Here is a 26,711-nt window from a genome sequence, read left to right on the forward strand (position 1 = left end):
CATGGTCCAAGATACAGGTTTTAGAGACCCCATGTCACTGGTCAAACCAAAATATAGCATGCCTGACCGTAGAACGTTTGCAAGGCGTGTGATTCCAGATCTTTATGAACATCGTCTTGAAAGAATAAAAACAAAACTGGCAACAGACATTGACACCGGAGTAAATGCCATAGCTTTAACCACAGACCTTAATGATTCTTTCTTATCATTAACAGCTCGCTACCTTGATGAAAATTTTGCACCTTCACATTTGATGCTGGAAAATTCTCCCTTCACAGGTGAAAACACTGGAACCTGCAATTGCACATACCTTAACTGGAATGTTTGAAAAGTATAACATTCCAAACTCGCTACCAGTATATGTTGTGTCGGACAATGCCAGAAACATCAAGTTGGCATTGTCAAAGACAACTTGGACTGCCTTCAGTTGTCTGGGTCATACGTTACAACTGGCAATCAATGATGCAAAGAAAAAAAACGCCTGGAATTGAGACCCTTTGCAAGAAAGCTCGTGCAATTGTAGGGCACTACAGACGCAGCACACAAGCCCGTCAACGATCCCACGATCTTCAAGTTTTAATGAAAATATCTGAACACAAGTTAATTCAAGTAGTTGAAACTCGCTGGAACAGCGAATTTGCCATGTTGCAGAGACTTGCTGAACAAAAAGAACCAATTTCAGCAGAAACTGCATCATCTGGATCCATTGACAATTTGAATTTAAATGAATGGAAACTAGCTGAAGGTGTAGTTAAGGTTCTTGAACCTCTAAATCGTGCAACTCTAGAATTCAGTAGCCAGAATTTCCCTACAATTTCAAGATTATACCCATCATAGATGGTATAAGAAATATGCTATATTGTTTTGTATCAAAAGCAGAGTCGGGAGATGGAATTTTGTTTGCCAGGAATCTGTCGAAGGCTATGTTATCAAGGTTTACACATATTAAACTGACGGGAGAACATGTCGCGGGTATGATTCTTGACCCCAGGTTTAAAGCAGTTCTACTTGAAGCTCACGAACGAGAAAAGGCAATTGCCTTAATAAAGCGTATTATTCATTTTCATAAGAATGTTAATGTGCCTGCCGAGTGCATTCGCGTAGACAGGACAAATTGAATGTCAGGCTGGGCCACCTGTAAATATTTGGAGCAATTTCGAGGAACAATGTGCCAAGAATGAATCTTGTTTCGTTGGAACATTCAGTGATCCGGTGGAGCATGAGATATCAAGATACCTCAATGAACCTGTTGAGAAAAGACATATTAACACATACGACTGGTGGAGAGAAAACAAGACTGCATACAAATATTTTTCAGCTGCTGCCAGGAGATTCCTATGCATTCCTGCAACATCAGTTCCCAGTGAACGTTTGTTTTCTGCTGCTGGAAACATTGTAACATCTCGAAGGCAATGCCTCTCGCCAGATGTTGTTGAACAGTTATTGTTTTTACATGAAAACATAAATGCTAATTAGCAATAAAACTGATAGTGTCAATAACAGTGAAATAATTGATTTCTTATTCTGTTTATTTATAGAAAATAGTATGTATGCTTTTGAGTAATGTACACTATTTCCAAGTACCAGTTTAAAGGGCATTTATCTTCAAATATGTAAGAAATTAGGGTAAGTAATATCATCTGTTTGTAATATTGGTTAAGAAATATGTATCTAAAGATTAAAGAATGTTTGCCTACATTGTTATTAACTTTTTTACACTTATTACCTTATGCATTTGGTCTAGAATTAAGGAATTGAATCAAAATTGAAATTTCAATTTTTTTTACAGTAATTCTAATCGGAATCGAATGGAAATGAAATCTGTGGAATCGCCCAGCCCTAGCCATGACGTATCGTTAGAAACTAATCCAACATTTGCCTGGAGTGATTCTTGGGCCACCATGATAAACTGGAATGTTTGGTTTGACCTGAATTTGACCCAGCCCCCCCCCCCCCCCCCCCAACCCAATTGTCTCTAGTTTCTAAAGACAATGTTGACGAGACAGACACCAATTTTCCATTTGCACCATCTGGCTCTGCAAGAGATATGAGTGATGTCCATTCTGTAACTGATGAGCCCATAGTCATTGGTGTATGCATAAACAGGCTTCATTAACAAGCATACCTAAGAAAGGCAAATATCAAAAATTATAAAAATCCTAAATATTTTATCAACCCCTAGACACAAAAAAATATTAGCAAACTTGCTTACCTGCTCTGTTGTCAAGTTCTGACAGTTTAGAATCACGTTCCAAGACCTTCTCCACATTCACCCTCATGATCCCGACCACCTATCAAACATGCACTTCTATATAAAAATATATCAGAACAATAAAGTTAGATCCACTTTTTATAGTATAGTAAATTAGACAATTATGACAGCTTATTAACTGATTCTGTTTATAATGTCCAAAAAAACTAAATATAAAAATATCAATAAAATAAATTTTTGTACAGTTACTAAAAATACTAAGCAGATTCTACAAAAAAAATTGCTTTATTTTCCAGTCAAAGCATAGGCTTTGAAGAATGAAATTCCTTCTATTTAATTCCACAAATAAATTTCATAAGCAGAAACACACCTCAAAAGATATCAAAATTTCTCATCACTACTTTAAGACTCCCGGTGATATTAGATGACATTCTGTCATAAATTGTAAGTAAAATCTTGTTAAGTCAGATCAATAAAGACCAAAGTCAATAAAGGATAGCGAAAATCCAACTTAGTAAGAGTTTGAGGAAACTCGATATACGAGAATACACTTGCAGAAAATGTCTTTTATAAGTATTGACAAAAAAACAATATAAACATGTCACCTGTCAATGCCATCTTGCCAAGTAGTGAGACTTACAGCATCATTGTGTAATCCCAAAAAACACACACTTGTACAATACAGTTACAAATGTGCATATCAATTTACACAATATTTGTTCCCGTAATTCTAGCAAAAAAAAAAAAAAAGACATTTCTTTGTTCGTAAATAAATATTTGTACATTTTAACACTTCTGACTAACTATTAAATTTAAAAAATTTTTTTATTTGTTCCTCTTAATCGGTTAAATTGGTTATAAAATACTACTCAAACGAGGCTGACAAAGTCCTATAGCACATACATTAACTAAATAGTTAGCCTATCTCACTTTGAACAAGATGCTATCGCATAAATCACATAAACCTTAATTGAAAATAACAGCAGTTAACTACAGATGATACAATGATACAATATTAAAATTGTTATCTATTGGCTGGTAACTACCATAAAAATGTAGAACATAAGAGCTTGTTGAAGAGAAAAAAAAGAGAATAACTGCGATAAAATATGCCAATGTTAAAGGGCATACAAAACTTCAAAAAATATTTTGGTTATAGGCAAAAATGAACACACCAAAGTTAGAGGGAATATAAATATTTTTTTAAAGGTTGTGGTTGTTAAAACTTTTTAAAAATCCTAAAATCATTTTAAAAAAGGTGCATCTTGAACATTTAAAAAATTTATTCAATAATTTCTAATTTCTCCAAAACATATTTTACATACAATAGTAGTAGCATTTAGATGAAAGCGAACACATTAAAATGTAAATTTCATTAGCATTAAGGCATTACTAGCCAAAACATAACACTTTTTAAACACTCTAAAAAGTCAGAATGCCCAACTCATAAACCAACTATCACAGGATAAAGTTTATCACTTGGACAAGAGGTTCTGTTGTATCTACATCTAAATCCACAAAAGGCAATGACCAAACACCCCACAGTCCTCTGCCCAGGTCGTATGTGATTATCTGCCAGCTGACCAATTCATAAGAGTAAACATATCCTCTAGCATAGCTGGCCAAGTCGTAAGTGGATAACTGCCAGTTATGACAGAGGAGCCCCAGCCAATATTAAGCAGACAAATAAAAAACACTAAATATATCCTATAGCCTAGCTGGCCAGGTCATAATCAGATAACTGCCAGCCATGATGACAGAGGAACCCCAGCCTGCATAGTTCTCCCCACCTCATCACAGTAAACATGTTCTCTTTCATACTGCACACATTTAGAATACTTCTACTGAAAACCTTTAGTATTCTTACTGTAACTTACTTATGAAAAAGTCCTCCATTCACATTTAGGATCCTCCACTGGCATTATACTTAACCCACCTTGCTTATATTGCGTGTGTCAACGGTTTGACCCCAACCCCTGGCATGACAAGTTTAAGAGGACCGAGTCAGCATCCAAGTGGTTTAAATATCCTTGGAGCTCCCTTGCTCAAAACCTTCGTTCATGACCATGTGATGTCACTTTGCCTTTTAGCTCAGACTTCTAATACAGTGATTTAATTTTATTGTATTATTTTGTACCAACTGCTTTGCATAGAAATTGTTTTATTACAAAACCAATTTAAAATGGTATTTTTTTTTGCTATTTTTATAAGATTCACAAACACATTACATATATTTATACTACACTTAATAATTATGAATGCTACAACACATAATAATTATAGCCTTGTTTAGTAGATGATTTACATACTTACGTTTCAATAACATCTCAATGACTGGCTGCAACAGTAGTGCATATCATTTAACTAATTAAAATAGAAAACAATACTAAAACAAATTAAAAAATATGCTGGAAAGCTACTAAAAGACAGTAACTCAAATTTAGTTAAAGCATGAAAGCCTTCTCTATTTTACAATTATATAAATTTTAAGATGATTACTAAAACCAGGCAAAGTACTTGAACTTTTTATTCACATTGAAATTTCTGTATATTTCTCTACTAGAATAATTTTCAGTTAGCACTAAACATGTGACATAGTAAAGTTCACAAAAAAGTCTGAGATTACTACCAAAAAACTATACATAAACATGGATTCTAGAAATGTGTTTTATCAAGTACAGATTTTTCACACTGTCACAGAATTGTACATATATTTCTTGCATTTTCTGTTTTCCCAGCCATTTATTAAATTTTTTGCTCATCTTCAAAAAAGAATTTTCTAACATGGATTAATGATAATGTAAAGCTTCCCTAGCTTTGGAGCATTGGGATGGATGGCCAGAACCTGGCAAGGACTGCGGTTTACGTGAATGGAGCAGTTTAGGTAAGCAAGGTAAAAGGTATCAGGTACACAGACATTTTATTCAAACAACAAATCATAACATAAGGTTACTGATGAAGTTAAGTCAATACAATTTAGGGAAGGTTAAATACAATAATCAAAAACAATGATTCTAGACAAAACGGGCTTCAAGGGTAAGCCGGCTACACCGTGTAAGCGTTCCCATTATACAACGTGCCGTTAACGCGAGTTAAAAGCAGTGCCAAGTATGCATTACAGTTCAAACTTATTTACTTTTACAAACTGCTGCAAGATGCAGTTACAATTACGGAAAAGCGTTACATTGACAAACCTACTGCAAAGTGCAGTTACATTTAAATTGTTACATTATTAAGAAAAGATCAAATACGTGCGACGACGTCTCGGGAAGATGGTTACCAATAAAAAATACTAAGTTTCCAGTTAAGTTACATTAAATCATTAATCCAAACTGAATAATTTTTAAGGTGACGGCTGAAAGGGAATTTAGACAAACCAATTTACAAATATATGACTACATTAAGGCGAGGGCCACCGCCTCACAGACACTTCAAACCAACTTACATTTTTCCCCTGAGGTCGCACACACACGTAGTTCTAAGTGAACCTAATCGACTACATGCTCATAGATTACAACGCTGACAACCGAGCCTGACAAAAATCAAGAAAGAAAGAGGCTCCTGACCAATTTACAACTCGTTTTATAACATCGCGCCGCAGCGCGCGCATGCGCCAATCCACGAGGGGGAAGGGGGTGAACGAGTAGACATAGAACCACTAGGAGGGGAGGGAATGGAGGGAGAAGGAGGAGGGGAGCGGAGTGCCGGAGGCCGATGCGGCGCGCACAGTTCAAATCGCTACAATAAAAAAATAAAAGCTTCCATCAGTTCAGAATCATACATCCTCAAACATGACTAGAAATAAAAATACTATAGCAAAGATGCTTTAATAAAAGTTGGATTTAGATTTGCAAAATATTACATTATCTTCTTTCTAAACTGAGATGTGGTATGAACAAAAGCTGTGCTCTGCAATTGTTTTGTCCATGATGCAAAACAAGAACCAGAAATATAGTTAATGAAGGAAAACAATTTACACTGTTTTGCCACATTTATCACAAATATTTATTAAATACATATATATATATGTTTAATTTGGAAAGACATTGATTGATACATTCAGCAGACTGCACTAAAAAAACAAAAACTAAGTGTTTTTAAATTCATAAACATTCAGTGTTTTTGGAGTCTATTGAATTTTGATGTTTTATTTAATACTGACATAGGAATCTTATTGTTATTAAACTATGCATCATCGTAGTTGAATATACCAATCATACAGCACTATACCATCATTATTTTCCTTCCAATTAAAATTTTGCTTATTGAATGCCTCTATTGATTTTACCTTTAGAGTGTTTCAAGTAGCTTTTACAGTTCCTCTAATTTTCTTGTCTTTAGCCATTCTGTTATTTGTGTGTTTTGTTTAGAAATATATCCTACTACTAGCCGAGCCCCACCGTGTAACCCACGTTAGATTTGAACTATACATATTATATCTACATATTACCCTATAAACCTTCAACAACAAATAGTCTATCGGACAACAATTTAATGTTTATTTTGATTAAAAAGTAACTACTGGTTTAGAGCTTATCTGTACACAATGTTAGCCGTAGTTTTATGTTCTGGTAGAAAAATATATTGGTTTTCTAGAGTTCCAACTAATGATAAGCCAACGTATAGTTAGTTAGTTGCCCATGGAAGAAACACAATTTTCGTAAATCAATGCCAACCAAAGAGAATGTTTGTCACCGAGCTTATTAATGGTCAGAGCAAATTAATTTTTACAGGAAACTGGGGCCGTTTGAAACATATTGGCAAGTTCGTGTGGATCATTGGAATCCTCGGGATGTACACCAACTGGCCCGCCGCTGGGTCGCCACAATTGTTGTCTTTTAGGTCTTTTATTGTAGCCTTGTGCCATTTTAAATATTAAGTGAGCTTGAATTTCTTAAGAGCATGACAGGCATACAGATTTGTAATAATAGTTTGTGAGGTGACAGGCCAGATGGATTCAGTGAATTAAAAAATTCTTGTGGATAGTGGACTACATCCTCGACATTGCAAACTGTGTCAACCGACTTACAGTTTTTAACTTGGCTGGGAACTTTTTGTAGAATTATATTGTTGACTTCATTGACAGTGTCGTTCCTAGGTGACACTATTGCTCTTGAACAGAGCCAATGAAAGTCTCTAACGAGTAGTTTTTCAAGGTCAGGATATACTGCATCTATAAGATGCTGCAGGCTGTGAACTATTCAACCTCGTGTCTCATTTAGTACGATTTAAGCACAGTTAGCATTCAATTTTGAAGAAAATGCTCCTTTTCCAAGGTTGAGTAAATGTTGAAGAAAATCATTACCCAAATTTCCACTAAGACAGGCTCTCATGTTTGTTTGCAAATTCAGTCTTTAAATGGAACTCCATAAGCAAGATAATTTTAAGAATGCTTTAATAATATCTGCACATGTCCCTTCTGTAACGACGGGAAGTGTCTGCTAAAAATCACCAGCAAACACAAAAGTAACCCTGGCATCTAAATTTCCGAGGTTCTTTAACGTTTTGTAAACAGCTTCAACTTGGGCTCTATGACTCTTAGCACATTCGTCCCATATTATCAATGATTCATCCTGTAACAATTTGCCTAGAGGCCCACCTTCGGTGCTGGTCTCCCTAGCACTAACTTGCGAAATTTAATCTCTGTGACTCGCAAGACGCTGCATGGTTTCAGTAGAAGACTTCCGTTCGGCGTAGCCTTGCTGCTCTCGTCTAAGATGTCATTCGTGAGAGTTGTGATTTTCTTTTAGGCATGTTGCCATTATACAATTACAGTTACTACAAGCCTTCAATAAGATAAAAGTTAGAACCTAACCTAAATGAGTTTTCAAATTAAAACAATGTCTATGTCATACATGTACTGATTAAATTATTCATAAAGATATTCATAGAGAATACTTGAAAACCTTATCTTGTAAAATTTCTTGGACTTTTAACATAAAAACAGTCTCTGTGGTCGGAATATTAAACTTAGATATATGGTATTGCGGACTTCTTTGTAAAGATAATAAAGTTCAATATTTTTGCTATACATTTTTTTTAATTTCAAAATGTTTAGGCAGCGCACGCCGATAAATCAGCTAGACGGCTAGTTTTTTCTGACTTTAATTATAGTTATTGTGATTTTTTCTCACTGAAAACACATCTTTATAAGAGTAAAAAACAGCCTATAGCACTCAGGAATAATGTAGCTTCCTATTAGTGAAAGAATTGTCAGAATAGGATCAGTAGTTTCAGAGATTACCCTCCTTACATCCAAAGTTACAAACAAACTTTAACTCTTAATAATATTAGTATAGATAACACCTAGGGAATCTGAAATAGAATACACAAAAATTCCATTCTTTCAGTTTACGTAAATCACTATGCAGAAATTATAACTATGCAGCTCTTCATAATATTTGACTGTAACAAGTGAAGGCTGATAGTTACCTCATCAACTTGTGCTTGTGTCTTCTTCAAGTTTTGCTGAGCTTGCTGCTGTTGTGGCGTACGCGGCCCACCAAACCCATCTCTGCTGCCGCCTGCCTGATTGTCCCTGGAACAAGCAAACCTCACAGGGACTCCAAGATACACTAACAACTAATCACAAATTCAGTACACTAGTATAAATATTCAGTGCACATATTATTCAACCAATGAGTAACATAGAACATAACGGGAATATTGCAACTCAATGTGTTGAAGACCGAAAAAAAAAAAAAAACAAAGTTAGAATTAGAAATAGTTCTACCATAAAAACCGTCTCTAAACCAATTCATAAAAAGACAAAAAACCTTTTTGTCACGTGTTCTGAACCATACAGGAAAAATATAAATTATTGATTACATTTCACAAGAAATCAACATGGCTCAAGTTAAAGTGACAAAACTTCGTACAAAATTTAACACGTTTGCATCTTTCTATGTACGTATCCATCTTGGAAGAGAACTTTGATAGATTAAACAATATTGTTTTCTGGCCAAGTGGATGTCTTATAAGCACTTTATATGGGAAACTTCATCCAGATCAAGTAGCCAGCAATGTCTTAATCATTCAGGAGCCTAATAATGCTAGCAGCACAACCTCCAATCCTTCCATTAAGGACTCTACTTCATCCCCGGTGCAAGGAGGAGCATTTTAGTGTCCTTCAGTGCATACATCTAGCAAAGATTGATTAATTTCCTACCAAAACATCAGGGGACTTCGAACAAAAGCTCTTGAATTATTTTTAAACCGTGCTAACTCCACTAATGACATTATTTGTCTTATGGAAACGTGGTTCAATGAAAACAGTATTAATTTGCATTATTTCATGGACCAAAACATGATTTTTAGAAATGACAGGAACTTGCTACTTACTATGAAGAATAGAGGTGATGGTGCTTGACCTGAGTTACATTAGGAGGCAAGTAAACATTGCCGAGCGTGAGAAAATTGGAAGGTGAGATTTTGATTCTTAGCTAAACAGCTTCAATTCCCAGGAAATCAAAATTGTCAATAAGTTTAACAGATGAAAATTTAAGTTTAACAGGTACAAAACGACAAGAGCTAGGATGCGGCTCAAGAGTTGTCACTAAGGATACATTATCTCGTAGACAACCGACAGCACAAGATAAAATAAACCCAATCGCTGAGGGACATGGAAAATTTTCCTGTTTCACAACAAAAAATTTTTTTTTGTAAATTCATTGAAAATTTTCACTAGAAATATTTTCCAGGAAAACGTGCTAATTATTATGATACAGATTCTGTAATCAAAAGCAAGTTGTGAAATTATTTAGGAAAAATGGCTCATAGTGCAAAACTCATGTTTATCTAACTGCTCAACCTATCTTTTGTATTAGAGTTAAACTATACTATTTTATTTGTTAGCATTTGACTATGTAAGATAAACCTTTCAAATGAAAGAATAAGTGTAATCCACTAATATAATTCTCATTTGACCAATTTTAATTTTTCCCCACATAACCAAGTTTACAAGAACATATACATTTCTCGTCATTTTCCATTTTCAAACTGAACCACAAACATACCAAGCTTCTGAAACACAAATTATCCTGCTGTATTTTTAACATCACCACTACACCTTTACAAGTACATAGTTGAATCAACCACAGCATATAGTATTTCTGGCTTTCAGTGATGCCATATGCCAGTCACTCAAAAACAAAAGTACAAACCACAAATTTAAAAAAAAAAAATTCACTAAGTACAATTTAGTGATAGTGTTAGCACGGTGCTTGACTGCAGCCAGCCTACAATAGCATCGAAACTGACTCGACTGGAAACTTCGGTGCAGCCTATCTTTGCAAATAATCCATGCTTAGGTCTCAAGTTTTTTGAAAAATAATTAGCACTGAGGGAACTTTCCCAATTTCAATCTAACAAAAGTTTTTTTTAAAAAAAAAAAAGCTTCACAGCTTCTTAAAATAGTTTTTTTGGGCAAGTAAAATTTATAAAATAGGTATTACATAGTTTTTTAATACAAAAATTCCAGAAAAAATCTTAAAAGCAACAAGGCAAAAAACTTAATCATAAAATGAAAAAAAAATTACATTGCAATATAGCAAAAATTGTATGAGAAACCAACGTAAATATTGTCTACAAATAAAAATCTACTCGTAATATCACAATACTGTTTGGAAAAATAACATAGGTATCATTAATTGTAGGTTCTTAGATATTTCATTGCTTAGCTCTTCTTTTAAGTGAGATAATAAATTTTTAAAATCTTTTTACTAGTTTTTGAATTTAATTTTTAAAACTAACAAAAACCTAGAATTTTGCATGTTTCTTATCAACAAAAATTCTTGGCACACTTGAATTATTGGAGCCAGAAAACTCAAACACTATTTACTTGAAAACTATTTTAGCTAATGTGATTTCATGTGACAAAACTTGATAGGGATTGCAGTATTAAAAAAAATCTAATGTTTTTATAGCAGCATGTTGCAATATTTTCAGTAATATTTTTACCTATTAAATTTTATATTTTGCCATATTTATGTCCGTTAATAAGATCAACTTCATCAATCATGCCTGTCTCATGCTGAACAAGTCACTAATGTATCGGTGCCATTGCTTATGTTTGGATAGCAGCGATTGAAGCTTATTTTATTTCATATAAAATACTTGTGCCTTTTTTTTTTCAGTATATCTTAAATATCCAGTTTTATTTTTGTTTTTTATACTTAATTTATTTGCTTTCCAGTTCCAATGTAAAGAACTTTTGCTAAATAATTCAAGGTCTGTATCGTAAGTGCACCATTTAGTTATGGTTTTAATTTGTGAATATGTGAATTTTTGTGATTTAAAACAATTATTAAAACATTTAAATGAATTCATAATTTGTTGCAGATTTCCAGAAAAAGGTTTGCATCTTAATCATTTCATGATCACTGATAACTATTTTTAACTGCCTCCAAAATAGATAATTTTTTCATGACTTTGTAGTCCTGTTTCATAAAATTAATATTCTTTCATTTTGCATTGTCTTCACTTGCTGAAATTCTTCTGAAAAGTGTTTGCGATCTTCGTGTTAAATTCTGCAGTACCTACCACTATTTAACAAAGGTTAAAGTAATGGTAACGTTGGGGCAACCTAATTTAAAATACACTACAAGGGTTATTTAATTATTAAGTTATACAAACACATTTTTAGTTGTGACTGAACCCTCAAAAAATGTTATAAATTATGGGAATGGATAATTTAAATACGATGAAAAATTCTTAAAATTAATATAGGTAGTATGTATGAATGGTTGAATAGATTAAAGGTTTTGAAAGAAAATACGACAAAAATAACTGAAACGTGCCTTCCCAAAGCATGAGCAGTGTGAGCACCAAAGCCATACCTGCAGTGTATCATAAAGTCTCACAGTATGTAAGTGAAAATATTGTAACATGTTCAAGTACTTACATTCAAACAAGTGAAACACAGACATTTTGACTAAAGGTCCTGCAGGGCAAAGATGAAATATTTTGCAAATGCTTTGGGTATTCAAGAAAATACATTAGAGTTAACATTAAAAATTAATTTAGCAACAAGGGGAAGTGTTAAAATGTGTTACTTCATTTATTTAATGCATTTGTTACTCTCTATGGAATTGCCATAGTTGTGTATAAGCTCCTTGAGTGTTTTGTTTATGAGTAAGAAGTGCGCTAAAAATAGTTTTCAAATTTTTATGGAAACCTTTAGTGAACAGAATGGATTATAAGAAATAAAAGTTTAGTGCAATTCATTATAGTTTAATTTTTTAACAAAATCTCCATGTAGAAGGGTGTGCTTGCAAGCTTGCTACGCTCAGGCTCCAACAAGTAATGTAGTGCAGATTTGCATTAACACTGGAATTTGTATATTTTACCAGTTTTGATTCTACAAAATATAATCTTTTCTATTCTTATTTTGTTTTATTGTGTATATAGTTAACATGTTCTCAGGCATTTTCCATCCGTGTTCTCCTTCCCAATCATTTTTACCCCACAATATTCCTGGTCTTCATAGTGTTCCCAAATTTCAAGTATCTTTAAATCTGATTTGTAATTGAAAAATCATGGTTGCTACAAGCTTAGAATTTAAAAATTCCATGACTTTTCCTGATTTTCCAGGCTTGAACTGACAAATTTCACTGACCTTTCAGACACAAACAATCTTGCGGCGCTACTATTTGATGTTGACGGTTTTTCTGCAGAAAAAGAAGGTGTTATTTGCCGTTCAAATGTGTGATTTTCATATTAAAACCTATGCATACCACAACAAATTAATAATTACATGATTAAACATTACCGAATTTTTGAGGTGAATAAATGTCAATGAAAGCTGTATTTTCCATTTCACTTTTGTTAGCAAAAGAACAGATTCCAGAAAGATGTTGTGATTTCCCTGACATTTTCCGAAATTCTCTGATCATTTTAAATTCCATGACTTTTCCCGGTTTTCTATTCCTGTAGCAAACATGAAAATACACCTTTGCAGATAAGCAAAAAACATTAGTATTACTAGAAACTTAGTTTATTTTTAAGAAAAGTCCTTTAAGCTCTTGACACAAAGTGCTGATAGCCTGTCTACCACCGCGCTTCCCCTGGCACAATTTAACGACTGATGTTCTACCATAGGTGGTCTAGATTTATGTAGCTTGTAAATAAACTGTTAATTTATTTTATTGCATATTTTACAAAAACTTGTATTTGCACACATATAAGTAATTTTATGTAAGATAATTATTAAAAACATTGTTTCATTTACCATATCACCTTCTTGGTTGGGAAGCCAAGACTTTATGTAGTTATAAGGCTCTGCCAAATGACCCACATTCATGGGACTTGAGAATTTTTTTTCTGTACACCCAATATAAACATGACCGGTCATGTTCGATAGTCAAAAAATACAGTGATACTTCATTGTATTATAATTCCAATTAAATCCATAAATGTTTTACCGTCTTCATTAAATGAAGCTTAGATTTTATTTAGCTAATTTTTTTTATGTAAGTAATTGTGCTTTGTTTCATGACGATAGGCTAAAATCCATAGTAACAAGTTCAACTAGTGATCTATAATTGATTTAGATGAAAAAGTTTCTCAATTTAAAAATAAGGGAGGGGGGATGTGTTTGGCAGAATCTTCAGCCTAGGGATTATGATTTTACAAGAGTAAAGCAGGCGGACCCCCCCCCCCCCCCCCCCAGAAAGGAGCTTATAATTCCAGGGGGCCTGTCCCTCTCCTCCCCTAATCTATGCGCCTATGGCTGTAAAAATGTATGTTTGTCAAAAATGTCTACCTAGACTTAATAAAATCAGCTTTGACACAAAAAATTATGTAATTTCCAAATGCAAACTCAGTTACACGATCGAGCAATTCACTTGAGACTCAGTTTGAATGAGAAAGGGTTTCAGCGGAGACATTTTCATGATTTATGTATATAATCAACATAGATTTTAAACTGATATTTTTAACACACAGGTAATGAATTAACATTATTTACTGTGGCTACGTAGCAACAAGAAAAACCAAATTAAATATGGTAAGTATCCTTAGAAAACCTAAAAATTTAAATACAACTTCACCAATACTTAGTACTAATTTTAAAAAAAATTTTAGGCTATAAATATGTAAATTTCTATGGCAGTACAAAATATTCCGGCAAATCCAATGATTTTGGACTCGTATTGCGACAAACTTTCTTATCAATAACTGCTCACAATTCCAACTCATTATTCACAATGTATAACATTATGATCCAATCCACAACTTTTAAGATTAAGTAGTTTCATGTTTTAACTTTTTTAGTGACTTAGCAACTTATCAAAATTGTTAAGATTATCTGGAATATACTATAAGTCTATAAATACAAAATGTTAAATCTATTCTAATATTATAAAGCTGAAGAGTTTGTTTGTTTGTTTGTTTGTTCGAACGCGCTAATCTCAGGAACCACTGGTCCGATTTGAAAAATTCTTTCAGTGTTGGACAGCACATTTATCGAGGAAGGCTATAGGCTATATTATATCATCATTAACATTAGGGATCCTTACTAAAAGTCCAATTTAGAATCAAATGCGTTGGAGGGGGTTAGATACAACATGCAGTACACGTACGAAGTGTGTGTTGACAATGCCGCAGGCACTAGAAGTTTATTTCCTATTGCCTATTAACATTGTTGCCACGCACTAGATGCCTTATCATTCTTAATTTTCCCATACAAGTAAAAAACACCCGTGTGATATTAACAACGAAGCAATCAGTACCCTCATAAGAGTTCAATTAGTATTTAAATGCTTTTTATCACTTTAAATCGCAAACCTAAACTATTGTTTTTTTTTCCTCTCTCTGTGTTTAATTTGTTTTTTATTGCCCTTTTTTTCAAGCATATATATTTTACAGACTTGAAACTTCACAGTAATGTTCCTTATGTTACGCAGGATGATATTTTCCGAAAATTAGATCCCATGGGTGGTTAAAACCAGGCAACAGTGGGTACTTTGTCTGCATGAGAACAGGATTTTGCATTGTTCATGCCTTCTGCATCTCCATGGCAACGGGCATCACGCGGCAGTGGCGTACCCACAAGGAGGGGCATGTATAATGAGCGGCGCAAGAGTGATCTGCCTGTAGACTGCCGTAGCGAAGTACAGGTACATCAGTTGTACGTTGCGTGCACGAGTCGGGAAACTATCGGTGCTATTCATTTTCTCTCCGGTACATTATACAGCATTGTAATAAATTTTCACTGAATTTTTTTTTATTTACCATTACTGTAAATGTGAGATGTGGCTTAATTTTTTTCCATTAGTATAGCCGTGCGAAGCCGGGCAGGGCAGCTAGTTTGTTATAAAAAAAAATCTTAAATATCAATAAAAGAAAAATCATATTACCTACCAGTTGATCAACATTGTTTGAAATTTAATACTTTAAGCCTTGGGAACATTGCAAATAAGCATTTTCTTCTATTGTGAAATTGTCCCTGAAAAAATTTATCACCTGTCCAGGGTTCCCATGGATATATTGAAAAAATATATATAATTTGTGTTCCTATAATCTGTAATATATAAAAAGTAAAACATTGTTATATTGTATTTACAAGGAGGATTCCCTACAGCTATTCTTACAAGTAACAGAACTAGAACAAAAGTTATCTCGGAAGAAGCCTTTCACCTCAGGAGCATACACAGAATTTCATTTCGGGGGGAGATACAACCACTTTGTCTGCTGTTTTTTCCTAATTCTTTCTTTTTGTTAGTGGGTATGCTAGATTTTTTTAGAATTTTGGGGAGGGGAAGTATTCCCCATCCCCCCTTGCATTCGCCACTGCTTTCAATCGTTACTGACTACTCTATAGTCACTACCTGCTCACGAGCTGAAAAATCAAGTTAATTTAACGGTGTACAAAAGAATGGAACCTAGGGCTATTTGGTACCCAGTCTCATCGACAATGTGGTCGATAACATACAGCCTTGGGACCACGGTGGATGAATGATTCCTGCCCCGGTGTTCCCGGTTTGAATACCAGCAAGGTCTAATTTTTTTGAATACACCTGTTAAAATTTTAATTTTTTTTTAAATCGCCTTCCCCCCAAAAAATTCTTGTATCCGCCACTGACCTACACTAAGTGAGTATATACAAATACATAACAAAATGAGAAATATCTTTTATCCTACTGGCTTTTGAGAAATTACACTGGAGTGATGCGGTGTCGTCACTGTGCTTTAGCCAGTTTCTACTGTGAATCCAAACATAAGAATTGACCCTTGACAAGTTTTTTTTTTTTTTAAAAAGCTATATGAAGGTGTGAAGCACTCACCTGTTACATGCAATAGCACATAACCTGACACATAAAAAGGATTGTCATTACATGTATCAAACGTACTAATTCTTTTTTTACGTCAGGTTACTGCTATTACACACAAGTTGGCATTCACGCCTCCATACTGATGAAAAACATCCCTGTCGATGCTAGGTTGATGCTTGGTTTTGGATGCACTGTAGGGACTCACATATTTGTTTTAATTTTTATTTACCTCACTGTATCACAAAATCCAAATCCAAATTATACATGTTCTTATATAAGGAGAACCACAGTATCAGCAACACAAAGTACAAAATGGCTGCAGCCAAGTCAACGCAGAGGCTTTGGAATGTAAACAATAATCTGTAATTTCTATCAGAAATTAGTACGAATTTATGAATGCTGTTTTAAGAGTAAAACAAGACTATCTATAGAACTCAAAAACACCATTTTCAGAATTTTATTATTTTATTCACAGAAAAGCCATGACAATTATTTTATTACATTTTTTAAACACTAATATCTTCATATTATGAAAAATTATCATGTGCTCCTTGTGTATACCAATACCACCATGTACCACAGGATCAAGCCAAAAGGATCATGCCATCAGGATTAAGCTTTCACGATCCGAGGATAAACTTTAATATATAAATGGAAGAATGAGCGTATTTTTAATTCTACATAGTTGGCTACCGTTGTGCTAAACAAGAAATACACGATTGCAGGTAAACAATGAATGGAGGCAGCAATGTGAAAACTCAGGTATTATAACGTAAGCTTTAAACTGTTTTCACACACAGTACGACTTAAACAATGTTTTCAGGGTAAATTTAGGGACGTCTAGTACCTACTTGAAAAACATATTTCCCGGGTTTTTTTTACTTTTCGTTCCTCGAAGCCGCGACGTCTGATGTTGGTATAGTAATGTAAGCTATAAACTATTATTTTTCACAAACTAGTAAGAATTATGCAACCATCTCTTAAGGGTAAATTTAGGGGTGTGTGTAGTGTGTGAAACCATTTTTTCTGAGTTTTTTCTTTCCATTCGAAAAAGCCGCTACGACATAAATGGTAAATATGTAGTTGGGCGGTATTTGCGAAAAAAAATTTTAAAAATCCGAAAATACTTTTATTCTATGCTCTTTAACTTCCTCTTTTCATTAAAAGCGGCGGAGGTAAGAAATTCCAAATACTTTAGGAGATATTGAATTTTTAAATTTCATCATATGTAGTTGAGCGGTATTTGCGAAAAAAAAATGTTAAAAATTTGAAAATACCTATAGTAGATGCTCTTCAACTTCCTCTTTTCATTAAAAGCAGCGGAGTTAAGAAATTCCAAATACTTTAGGAGATATCGAATTTTTAAATTTCATCACAATTATACCAGTGCATTCTTGTGGCATTCCACATTGTTTCTTGTTTACGGGTATCTATTTTTTTATTGGAAAATGATGTCACGTGATTGATCGTGATAGGCCAGAATTCTAATGAACCAATACGTGATTATTTAGTTCATTTATTGTTTTAAAACAGTGTTTAATTACCGCCTCCAACTTAGGCGAGTTTTTAACGTTTCTAATTTTAAAGTCTTATTTTTTATTGTTGCGCAAGTAATAAGTAACAAAAAAATTTTACGTGAGTTGTTACTGTTCATCCTTTGTCCTGGTTTGTTAGGTCAGGTCAGTTACATTATAAATACAAACTAAAGAACCATTGAAATAATTTCATATTATTTGTAATGTACGCTTAGTTTCAAAGTATTTATAATGTAACTGACCTGACATAATCGACCATTTTCTTTAATTAGGCATTCACAAACACACGGCAAAATAAAAAAAAATGGCGACGGTCGAATTATAAACACAGGTCTTGTATGCAAAATAAGAACGGCGATATCTCCTAAAGTATTTGGAATTTCTTACCTCTGCCGCTTTAAATGAAAAGAGGAAGTTGAAGAGCGTCTAATAAAATTATTTTCGGATTTTTAACATTTTTTTTCGCAAATACCGCTCAACTACATATTTACCACATAAATTTACCCTTCGGTGAACTTCGGAACTACTCGGCAGGGTCTTATAACTATGTGAAGTGTAGGCTTCCCTTCTTGTTTGTTACTGAGCCTTCATACATTTGCCATGCATTTGATTGGTTCACATCATTCAAGGCCAATAGTGCACACTGTTCTAAACTGCAGCTGACCTGCATACCAACCAAATCAAAATTCACAAATTCCATTGGTGCAACTTTGCCCTGCTCATAAGCTGTAGATATGTAGTCACGTAAAAACAGTTTAGCCAGTCAGAAGCCAAATAACTACTGGCAGACGGTCGGCACTGCAAAAGATTGGCTCATTGTGCCATATTATACAATAAAATTACCAATGTAATATCAAACACCACTGTAGTTAACATATCTAATGTACATTCTACATTTACAACTAAATTTACTAAAAAATTCCATACGGAAATATTCAAAAATACACCTACACGATAAAGCATATTTTCTTATATTATTACATCTTCACCGTAAGGCTAAGAGACATAAAAGATTTATTCAAATCTCCTACAAAGGTTAATATTCTAGACAAAAGTCATATTACAGACATGGGACAAACTCTGCACCATTAGATTAGTGTCACTACGAGTTTTAATTGGTGCGCAGAAAAAAAAAGTGTAGTTCGACACATTTTCATTCAAAAACAGTAGTTTTTCAGAGGAAGTGCCTCTATTAAACTTAAAAATTTTACAGTGTATATATTATATCACAAAACATAAGAAGCTTACGCGATAAAGAAAATGGTTAATCAAGAAATAACTTAAAACATTCACGAACTTATCTTTCTTACTTACATTCTTAGAAATGGAAGTACAGTAACTTAATACTAATCGTAATATAACCTCAACAAGTGATATCTGTCGTTCTGTCCTTGCCTTAACTTTTATAATGACATTCCAGATGAAATCAGGGTTGCCAGAAATATTAATAAAAAAAAACTATCCTTTCCGAATGTTGCCAAACTTAGCTTTGTTCGAAGGACTGATTCTATTTCCCTCAATTGAAAAATAAGAAAGTATTAATATTTAAAAAGGGTCCGGGTTAAAAATTTTCAAAAGATGGAAATATTACTATCCGAAACCTCAAGGATAAAGGCCCTGTGACACTGACAAATATTTGTCTCCAATATATCATCTGGACAGATAACCTCAAATATGTTTTAAATCTTGTCACACAATCAAATATTATTTTTGGTCTGAGCTAACTCAATTTTTTTTCTAATATGTTTCTTAATTTTGAAATTAAATTTTGAATCAGAGTTATAGACGGATTTTTAAAATTTGTTTTCATGCTTCTGAACTTTTTATTTGTTTGAACTGACGCCGTCCCCGTTGCCTAATCTGAATTTACGTAAATTTAAGCTGGTATGTTAATTTTGAATCTCAAGGGGGGGGGGGGGTTCCTGGCCTCGTGGCGGTAGGCAGGGATGCGGCGACAAAGGACTCCCCGGGCTGTTATGGCCTCCCAGGACGCCTTATTAATGAAACACACGAGTTCCTTTGGTGATTTATTGCGGAGTACACTCTACAGGTCACACGTTCACGTGACTGGCCGCTTCACCGTCGACCTAAGCTCCGCGCACCTGGACCTGCTGGGGTCACTGCGAGAGTATACGGACGTGGCGTGACGAGTGAGGACGAACGGTCCCACGACTTAATTAAGGGAACACATGACACTAAATTACTGTGGTTAGTCCGCACAAGAGAATGATTGGCTTATTAAAACACGTTACACTAAGTTACTGCGATTAGTCCCGCACAGGAGAATAAGCCACTTATTAAAACACGTTACACTGAATTACTGCGATTGGTCCGCACAGGAGAATAAGTTACGTACTAAAACACGTTACACTGAATTACTGCGATTAGTCCCGCACAGGAGAATATGCATGAGCGGATAGTCCGCGGGGTGGCGATGGCCACGTTAAGCTGGGAACGGACACGGTGGAATCTGGAGCGATATCACACACGTGGCCGTGGCACGTCCCAGGTGAATACTCGTCCGAAAGTTTTGGTCGCGTTCGGCGCAGTGCCGCCCTGCGTGGGCAAAGAACTATGTCCCGTGGTGGGACGTGAAAGCGTGAGGCGCAGGTGCCACGACGGGTCACCTAATTGCATACGTAAAATATAAAAATCCCTGATGGGATACACATGTTATTAAAAGACCGCGCGTGACTGCTAACGGCCGATTTGGGCCGACCGGGGAGCTGATATAAAACGTTTGGACTATATTTACCTATTGCAGTTATATGGCGTTGGTGCAAAAATTGAAGGCTCCCCGTGCGTGGGCTGCCGGCCCGGGCGAGTGCTGGATGGCGACTGCCTAACCTCCCTGGCCGCCGGGACCAGGGAGGGGGAAAATTCCGCGGGAAAACTGCGGAGCGCGGGAAGGTGACTTCGGCCAGTTTTGTGAATTATACCCTTTTAACATATGATCATTTAATTAACATTAATTATTGAATGGTTTAGATTTCTTAGTTTTTGTTTATATTATGAAATGCTTGAGAAACAATACCCTTGCGCAGTGCCACACCCGGCCGGGCGCTTTGCAAACGTAGGAGGCCGTGACTGACGTCACGCCGTTCGGGGCACTGCACTACGTTGCGCGCGCGGGCGCGTTCGGGGCGCGGCACTTATCAGGTGTTGAGGACACATAACGGCCTGTGCTCTCAGAGGGAGCACTGACGGCGGCGTCAGAACATAAATAAATTTAAATCACAAAAAATAATCGTTACATTTGAAATCAAATTTAAGAGTTTTTTTAATTATAAAACATGATTTAATTTTTATGGATATGCTTGCCGAGCATGCTTGCCGCATGGCCGCTACCACACATTACACAAGCATGCTCGTCTCTTTCTCTATAAAGACAGTCGGTGTTGTAATTGCACAATGGCTGCAAGCAGCATTGCACTGTATGGCGGATTATTTTGTTTGGATGAAGAGCCACTAAAAAAGAAACTAAGAGTTTGGTCTAAAAGGTGGCTTATGGGTCGAAATCGTTATAGTGACATGTCACTGCTAAGAAAGCTGGAAATCTCAGAGCCAACAGACCTGCATAATTATCTGAGGATGGATAAACGTCCAGTGAATGTTTTTTTTAAATATTGTAACTTAAAGCCAATTAGCAAAATTAACACTGAGCTACAAGAATTAGTAGAAGAACGACGAATTGATACCTTGCGCTTCCTAGCTACTGGTAGAAGTTACAAAGATTTGAAGTTCAACTGTGCTGTTTCCCCTCAGTTGCTTCGACGAACTATTCCGGAGACCTGCTCCGCAATATTTATAGTATTTGTATTGAAATAAATATATACACTAACATCGTCCGGCCGAAGGCTGCCTTAAACCCTGCCTGCAACCACCAGCATCTGACCCCGCTAACGGAATGCACCCCTAGCAAACCAACACGAGTCAAGCAAGCCTCCCAACTCTAAGGTAAAACTGTTGCCACAGTGACGCCAACCACCGGTGCTCCCTCTGGTCCGCTAAGACCGTTATGTCACAACAACACTTACTCTTAAGTGCATCAAACACGCCCGAGCGTGATGTCCGCCGAGTGATTGTAAGTGCACCGCGACGAACGCCAAGTCGATTACAGCGTCCGGCCGGGTGTGGCAATGCGCTAAACTAAATCAGTAAATCATTCTTTTAACTAAAAAAACAACCAAATTAATAACAATTAAAAGATGATTAATTCAAGGGAAATTATGTACAATTGTCCAAAAATCATAGATTGTGAAATATGTATTTTAAGTACAAAACTGGTCGGAGCGGTTTTCCCTCGTTTCACGTGTCTAGGCGCGAGGTCGCAGGGCACCCTCGCGCTCAGTTACCGTCGGGAGCTCGCAGGGGTCGGTCGCTCCGCGAACGCAGAGCCTTCAACTTTCGCGCTACATCCAAGTCTCAGCAATAGTGTATAAGTTCTTCAAATCCTTTTACCAGCTCTGCGCCGACCCCACTCAGTCGCACACCTTTTCGTGCGACTCGTTAACTAATCATTTATTCCCAACAGGGAGATTTTCAACTGTTTACGTAATTTTCCTGTCCAGAGTTTAAGGACAGCGTAAATGAGTTTTACGCAGTTTTCAGGCTTCGAAGCCAAGTAATCATTCTCGTCAAAGGCTCCTAGCCAGCCTCGTGTGTCGAGTTCTAATTCGTTTATCTACGTATCTAACTTTCATCTAATTTAAATGTGTAACTTCTACATGTAATCTAACCACGTCATAATTGTTTAATAAGTGACTGTAACTTGTATGTTTGTATCTAACCGGACCTATGGACTATTCGGGAATTTTATGTTTTGCAACAGGTTAGATTTCAACTAACTTTAGAACATTCATTCGTACGTGCTGTCTGACATAATAACGCCAATCTCTGCATAAGCTGTTGCAGCATTGTAACTCCGCGACTATCCGCCGCGTCTTTCACGTTGATAATCGGCCACTATGTAAGTCCACCCATACCACTTTGCAACCTATCCTGGCCGCGCGCATCGTCTACGCACAGAGACTCGCGTGCCGCGATGGTCAGACAACAGACACGGCCAGTACTTGGATCAGTGTGTGTAACGGTTCTTAATAAAGTGCAGTGTCGTGTCAAACAGTTTATTATTTATTTATAAGGCGTCCTGGGTGGCCTGAACAGCCCGGATAGGTTTCGAAATACGACGCGCTCCTGCCTGCAGCCATGAAGCCGAACCCCCGTTAAAATCCCTGAGATCACTTTTCAAATTAACAAGTATTAAAAAAAACTTAGACAGGCAGCGGGAGTGGCGTCAAAAGCACTTAACCACCATATCGCTTGACACCACACCTTATTATTAGACGCCACTCACCAGTGATTTTTATATAATTTCCCAACGCCTTCTGGGGAAAGTGCGATGCAGGAGTGCCCAGGTCACTCCCGCAGGAACGTGTTAATCTATGAGCGTGAGTGTCCCCCTTGCGGCCTTCCGCCTTAATCAAGTGTAGTGTTATGTCTACCAAATTAGGCCTCCACATTTTTATGCATAAGGAATTACTAAAGTAGTCAACAAGTGACTTTAGATTTTTAAACATATATTTACGTAAATTTCATTAGCATATTAATTATTATAGGCCTTCTGTCGCCTAATTTGCCTATAACTGATTATTAATAGAGTTTGTACAATCATTACTTACTCATGTTTCATATTTTTCGAATAACGGCACTTTAGGAACCTTGGCGCTCACCCCCTCCCTCGCGCCAGGGCCAGACACCAGTACCTGCGCGACTCGCGAACCGGGGCGGACCTAGTGTCCCACAGGGAGCTGCATTTTTGTCTTCACTGAACTGTTCATTCTGGTAACTATTAACTCATTATCCTACCCCTTTTTCTTAACTACCCCCCATGTCCTTTTACTGTGCAGGGCTTAGCCCGGCCGCTTAAGGTTTTGCTCATGTGCGACTTAGACCCACTGTGTAGTAACATCACGGCACGAGCCAACTCCCAAGGACTCAAAACTTTTTTTAATGTGTCAGGAACACGAGTGCCGATACCAATCGCGTAACAGACTTGTTCGCTTAATTTAATTCGGACCGGAGCTCACACAGGTGAGCCCGGCCCCCACTCGGCTTGTAATTTACGGAATTGGCCGCCTCCAATCGCCACCCCACCCGAGACTGGCGTTAGGGTATCACGTAAGAAGCAGTGCCTTTCAACCTACATAGTTTTACAGTGTAATGTGTCGTGTAACTTCCTTTGTAAGGTATCGTGTAACTTCATTTGTAACGTGTCCCATCACTCCGTATGTAATTGCAAACATTCGTACAAGGCAGGCTATGCCCAATCAATGCGCACTGCGCAATTCAAAGACGTCTCATAAAACCTGCATACATTATTTGTAGTAAGTACCACCGACGATCCTAGTAAACCATGCAAGGTGCGAAACACCCACACCCACATCATGGTTAGAGCAGCTAGCCTGGCGCCCACTCGGAGAAACACCTAATAGCAACATATATGCTAGGACACACGCCCGGTCTCGAGCATGAGACCCCGGGCAACGGCAACACTTACTGGGCTGTTGTAAACATCTTCAGTTTCTCCATCATCATCTGTCTCTGCAACATAGCCTTCAGCACTCCTCTTTGTCTGCAATGAAGAAATTCCTTTGCGCCCACATTCTTGGTCAACAGTGAAATGTAGTATATTAAAATACCACAATGTCGGCTGGTAAAGATTATCACTTCCATTTCCTGTTTTTTTGGATGTTTTAATTTTTCGCAGTTCACGACGAAAGCTTGCAAGTAAATTGTCAATTTGTTTCTTCACAAAGTCGACGTCGGCGTTTGGAAACATTTCTCTGGCTTTTTTCACTAGCTGTTCGTAGCCCTCTCATTTTATATGCCTATTGACATATTCCCTACTCCTTATATCCTACACTGGTCGATGAGTGCTATGGTATAAATTTATGAACTCCTCCCAAAAAACTTTATTGTAATTAGAAGACATCATGATGCAATAGCAGATAGCACACTCACTGTGGGCTCGGGGCGAGCATGTTGGGACCTGCCACACACTGGCGGATATGCTCGGTCCGGGGCTTGGCTCGGAGGGAATTGCCATCCGATGGCGAGCTCAGCATGCTCGGTTTGACAGAAGCCGGACCAGCCCATACACTAGCGGATATGCTCGCAGAGCCAAGTCGGCGAGCATATCTGCTAGTGTATGGGGCGCTTAAGATGTTTTCGCATTTAAAATTCATATTAACATTCATTTAATTATTTAACTTTTTTTCTTACTTCTTTAATCGGCCATGTTCTATTCGTAATTTAAAAGAATCGTTGAGAAGAGATCGGATGTCATTTCTATCTTCCTTAGGCACGATTTTGATTGGTCGATAGCATCCAATATCCAACTCATTTTAGAAAAAGTTGGAAAATATTTTATGGAAAATCAAGTCATCCAACTTGTCAAACAAACATGGCTGCGCTAGTGACAATATTGATGACATCATAACTCTCTAACTTTATTTGACACGACATATTGGATGGTGTTGGAACCGAAAATGTGACAGTAAGACAGGGCCTTAATTAAAAATCATGGAGGTATTAGCAAAAATTGTAGTAGAACAATATAGGATGCCGTCACCTGACCTCTGTGAAAGGCCCGGGGGGTACCTGACGGGCGCTACGGGCGTCGCGATGGTCTTGTTGTCCGGAGGGGCGCCAGGCTAGCGGGCTGCTAGGCCGTTGGTGTGGGGTCGTGGGTACTCTGCCCCCGCGTGCCCCGCCAGGTTCACGGCTTGAATGTAACCTGAATGGTTCTACCTTGACTGTAAAGGCCGCTCGGCCGTGTGGAGGACGGGGAATCACGGAAAATGATATACGAGTTGGCGAGAATACATTTAATTTGGGAGTTTCACCGGGGGTCCATGTGGGTGCACAGTACACTCTACAAGTCCGCTCCGCGGTTCATTCCCGCTACAAAAATTCTCACCAACACTAAACACAACACTACGTGACAATGGTTACCGCGGCAGTCTCGCGGGACGTGGGTCGATGCTCGCTGGAGACGGACAGCGCCGAAAGTTAACGGGTGCAGGGGGGGCTCTATGAGCGGGCTCCTAAATTCGGCGAAACACTTACGTGTGTGCAGCCGGCAGGCATATGCACGGCGTCCTAAAGTATAAACACTTTCGCTGGAGTCGGCCAGTACCGTACGTTCTGTGATACGATACGTCGCGTTATCACGATGAAGACGGTCGGGATAGTACCGGTTCCGTAAAATACGCGCAGAGTCGACGTGGGCAGCGATGAATTAATAAGAGGTTTTAAATTTAAAGATTTAGTATAGAATAAAATAATCAAAGAAAGAAAACTTGGATGCTGCCCACGGACACACGTCTGTTCCCGGTGCGGAGTGGTTGGAGACTGCCGAACATGGCCGCCTCACAAGGAAGAGAATCTTTCTCTTCTTTGTGAGTCGGCGTCAAAAAACTTATATTAATTAAATTTACTCTATTACCAGTTAAAACATGTTCCAGGTGCCCAATTAAAATGTAGCACCTGGTAATTGGGTGCTTAAGGCTTAACAATGGTTTTAATGTATTTAATTATTTAAATTGTGACATCAAGTTGGCGACTGTAAATTTACTAACATATTGTCCCACTGTGAATTGTTTTAGAGGGATTTCTCCTATTCTGACTTGA

The 26,711-nt window shown here is 36.9% G+C and overlaps 1 protein-coding gene across 1 annotated transcript in view; it reads right to left on the reverse strand.

Moving 5' to 3' along the window:
• LOC134529582 (vesicle-associated membrane protein 2-like) overlaps nt 1–19,448 on the reverse strand; it is a 34,599-nt gene extending 15,151 nt beyond the window's left edge. Inside the window, exons 1-3 of the mRNA XM_063363821.1 lie at nt 19,332–19,448; nt 8,645–8,750; nt 2,213–2,291 (exon numbers count right to left, since the gene is read on the reverse strand). Of these exons, the coding sequence (XP_063219891.1) occupies nt 2,213–2,291; nt 8,645–8,750; nt 19,332–19,333 (187 nt within the window). The 5' untranslated portion in view covers nt 19,334–19,448. The remainder of the gene's footprint in view (nt 1–2,212; nt 2,292–8,644; nt 8,751–19,331) is intronic.
• Nucleotides 19,449–26,711: the final 7,263 nt, after the last annotated feature.

Source organism: Bacillus rossius, chromosome 2, assembly GCF_032445375.1.
Source record: "Bacillus rossius redtenbacheri isolate Brsri chromosome 2, Brsri_v3, whole genome shotgun sequence".
Lineage (NCBI taxonomy): Eukaryota > Metazoa > Arthropoda > Insecta > Phasmatodea > Bacillidae > Bacillus > Bacillus rossius.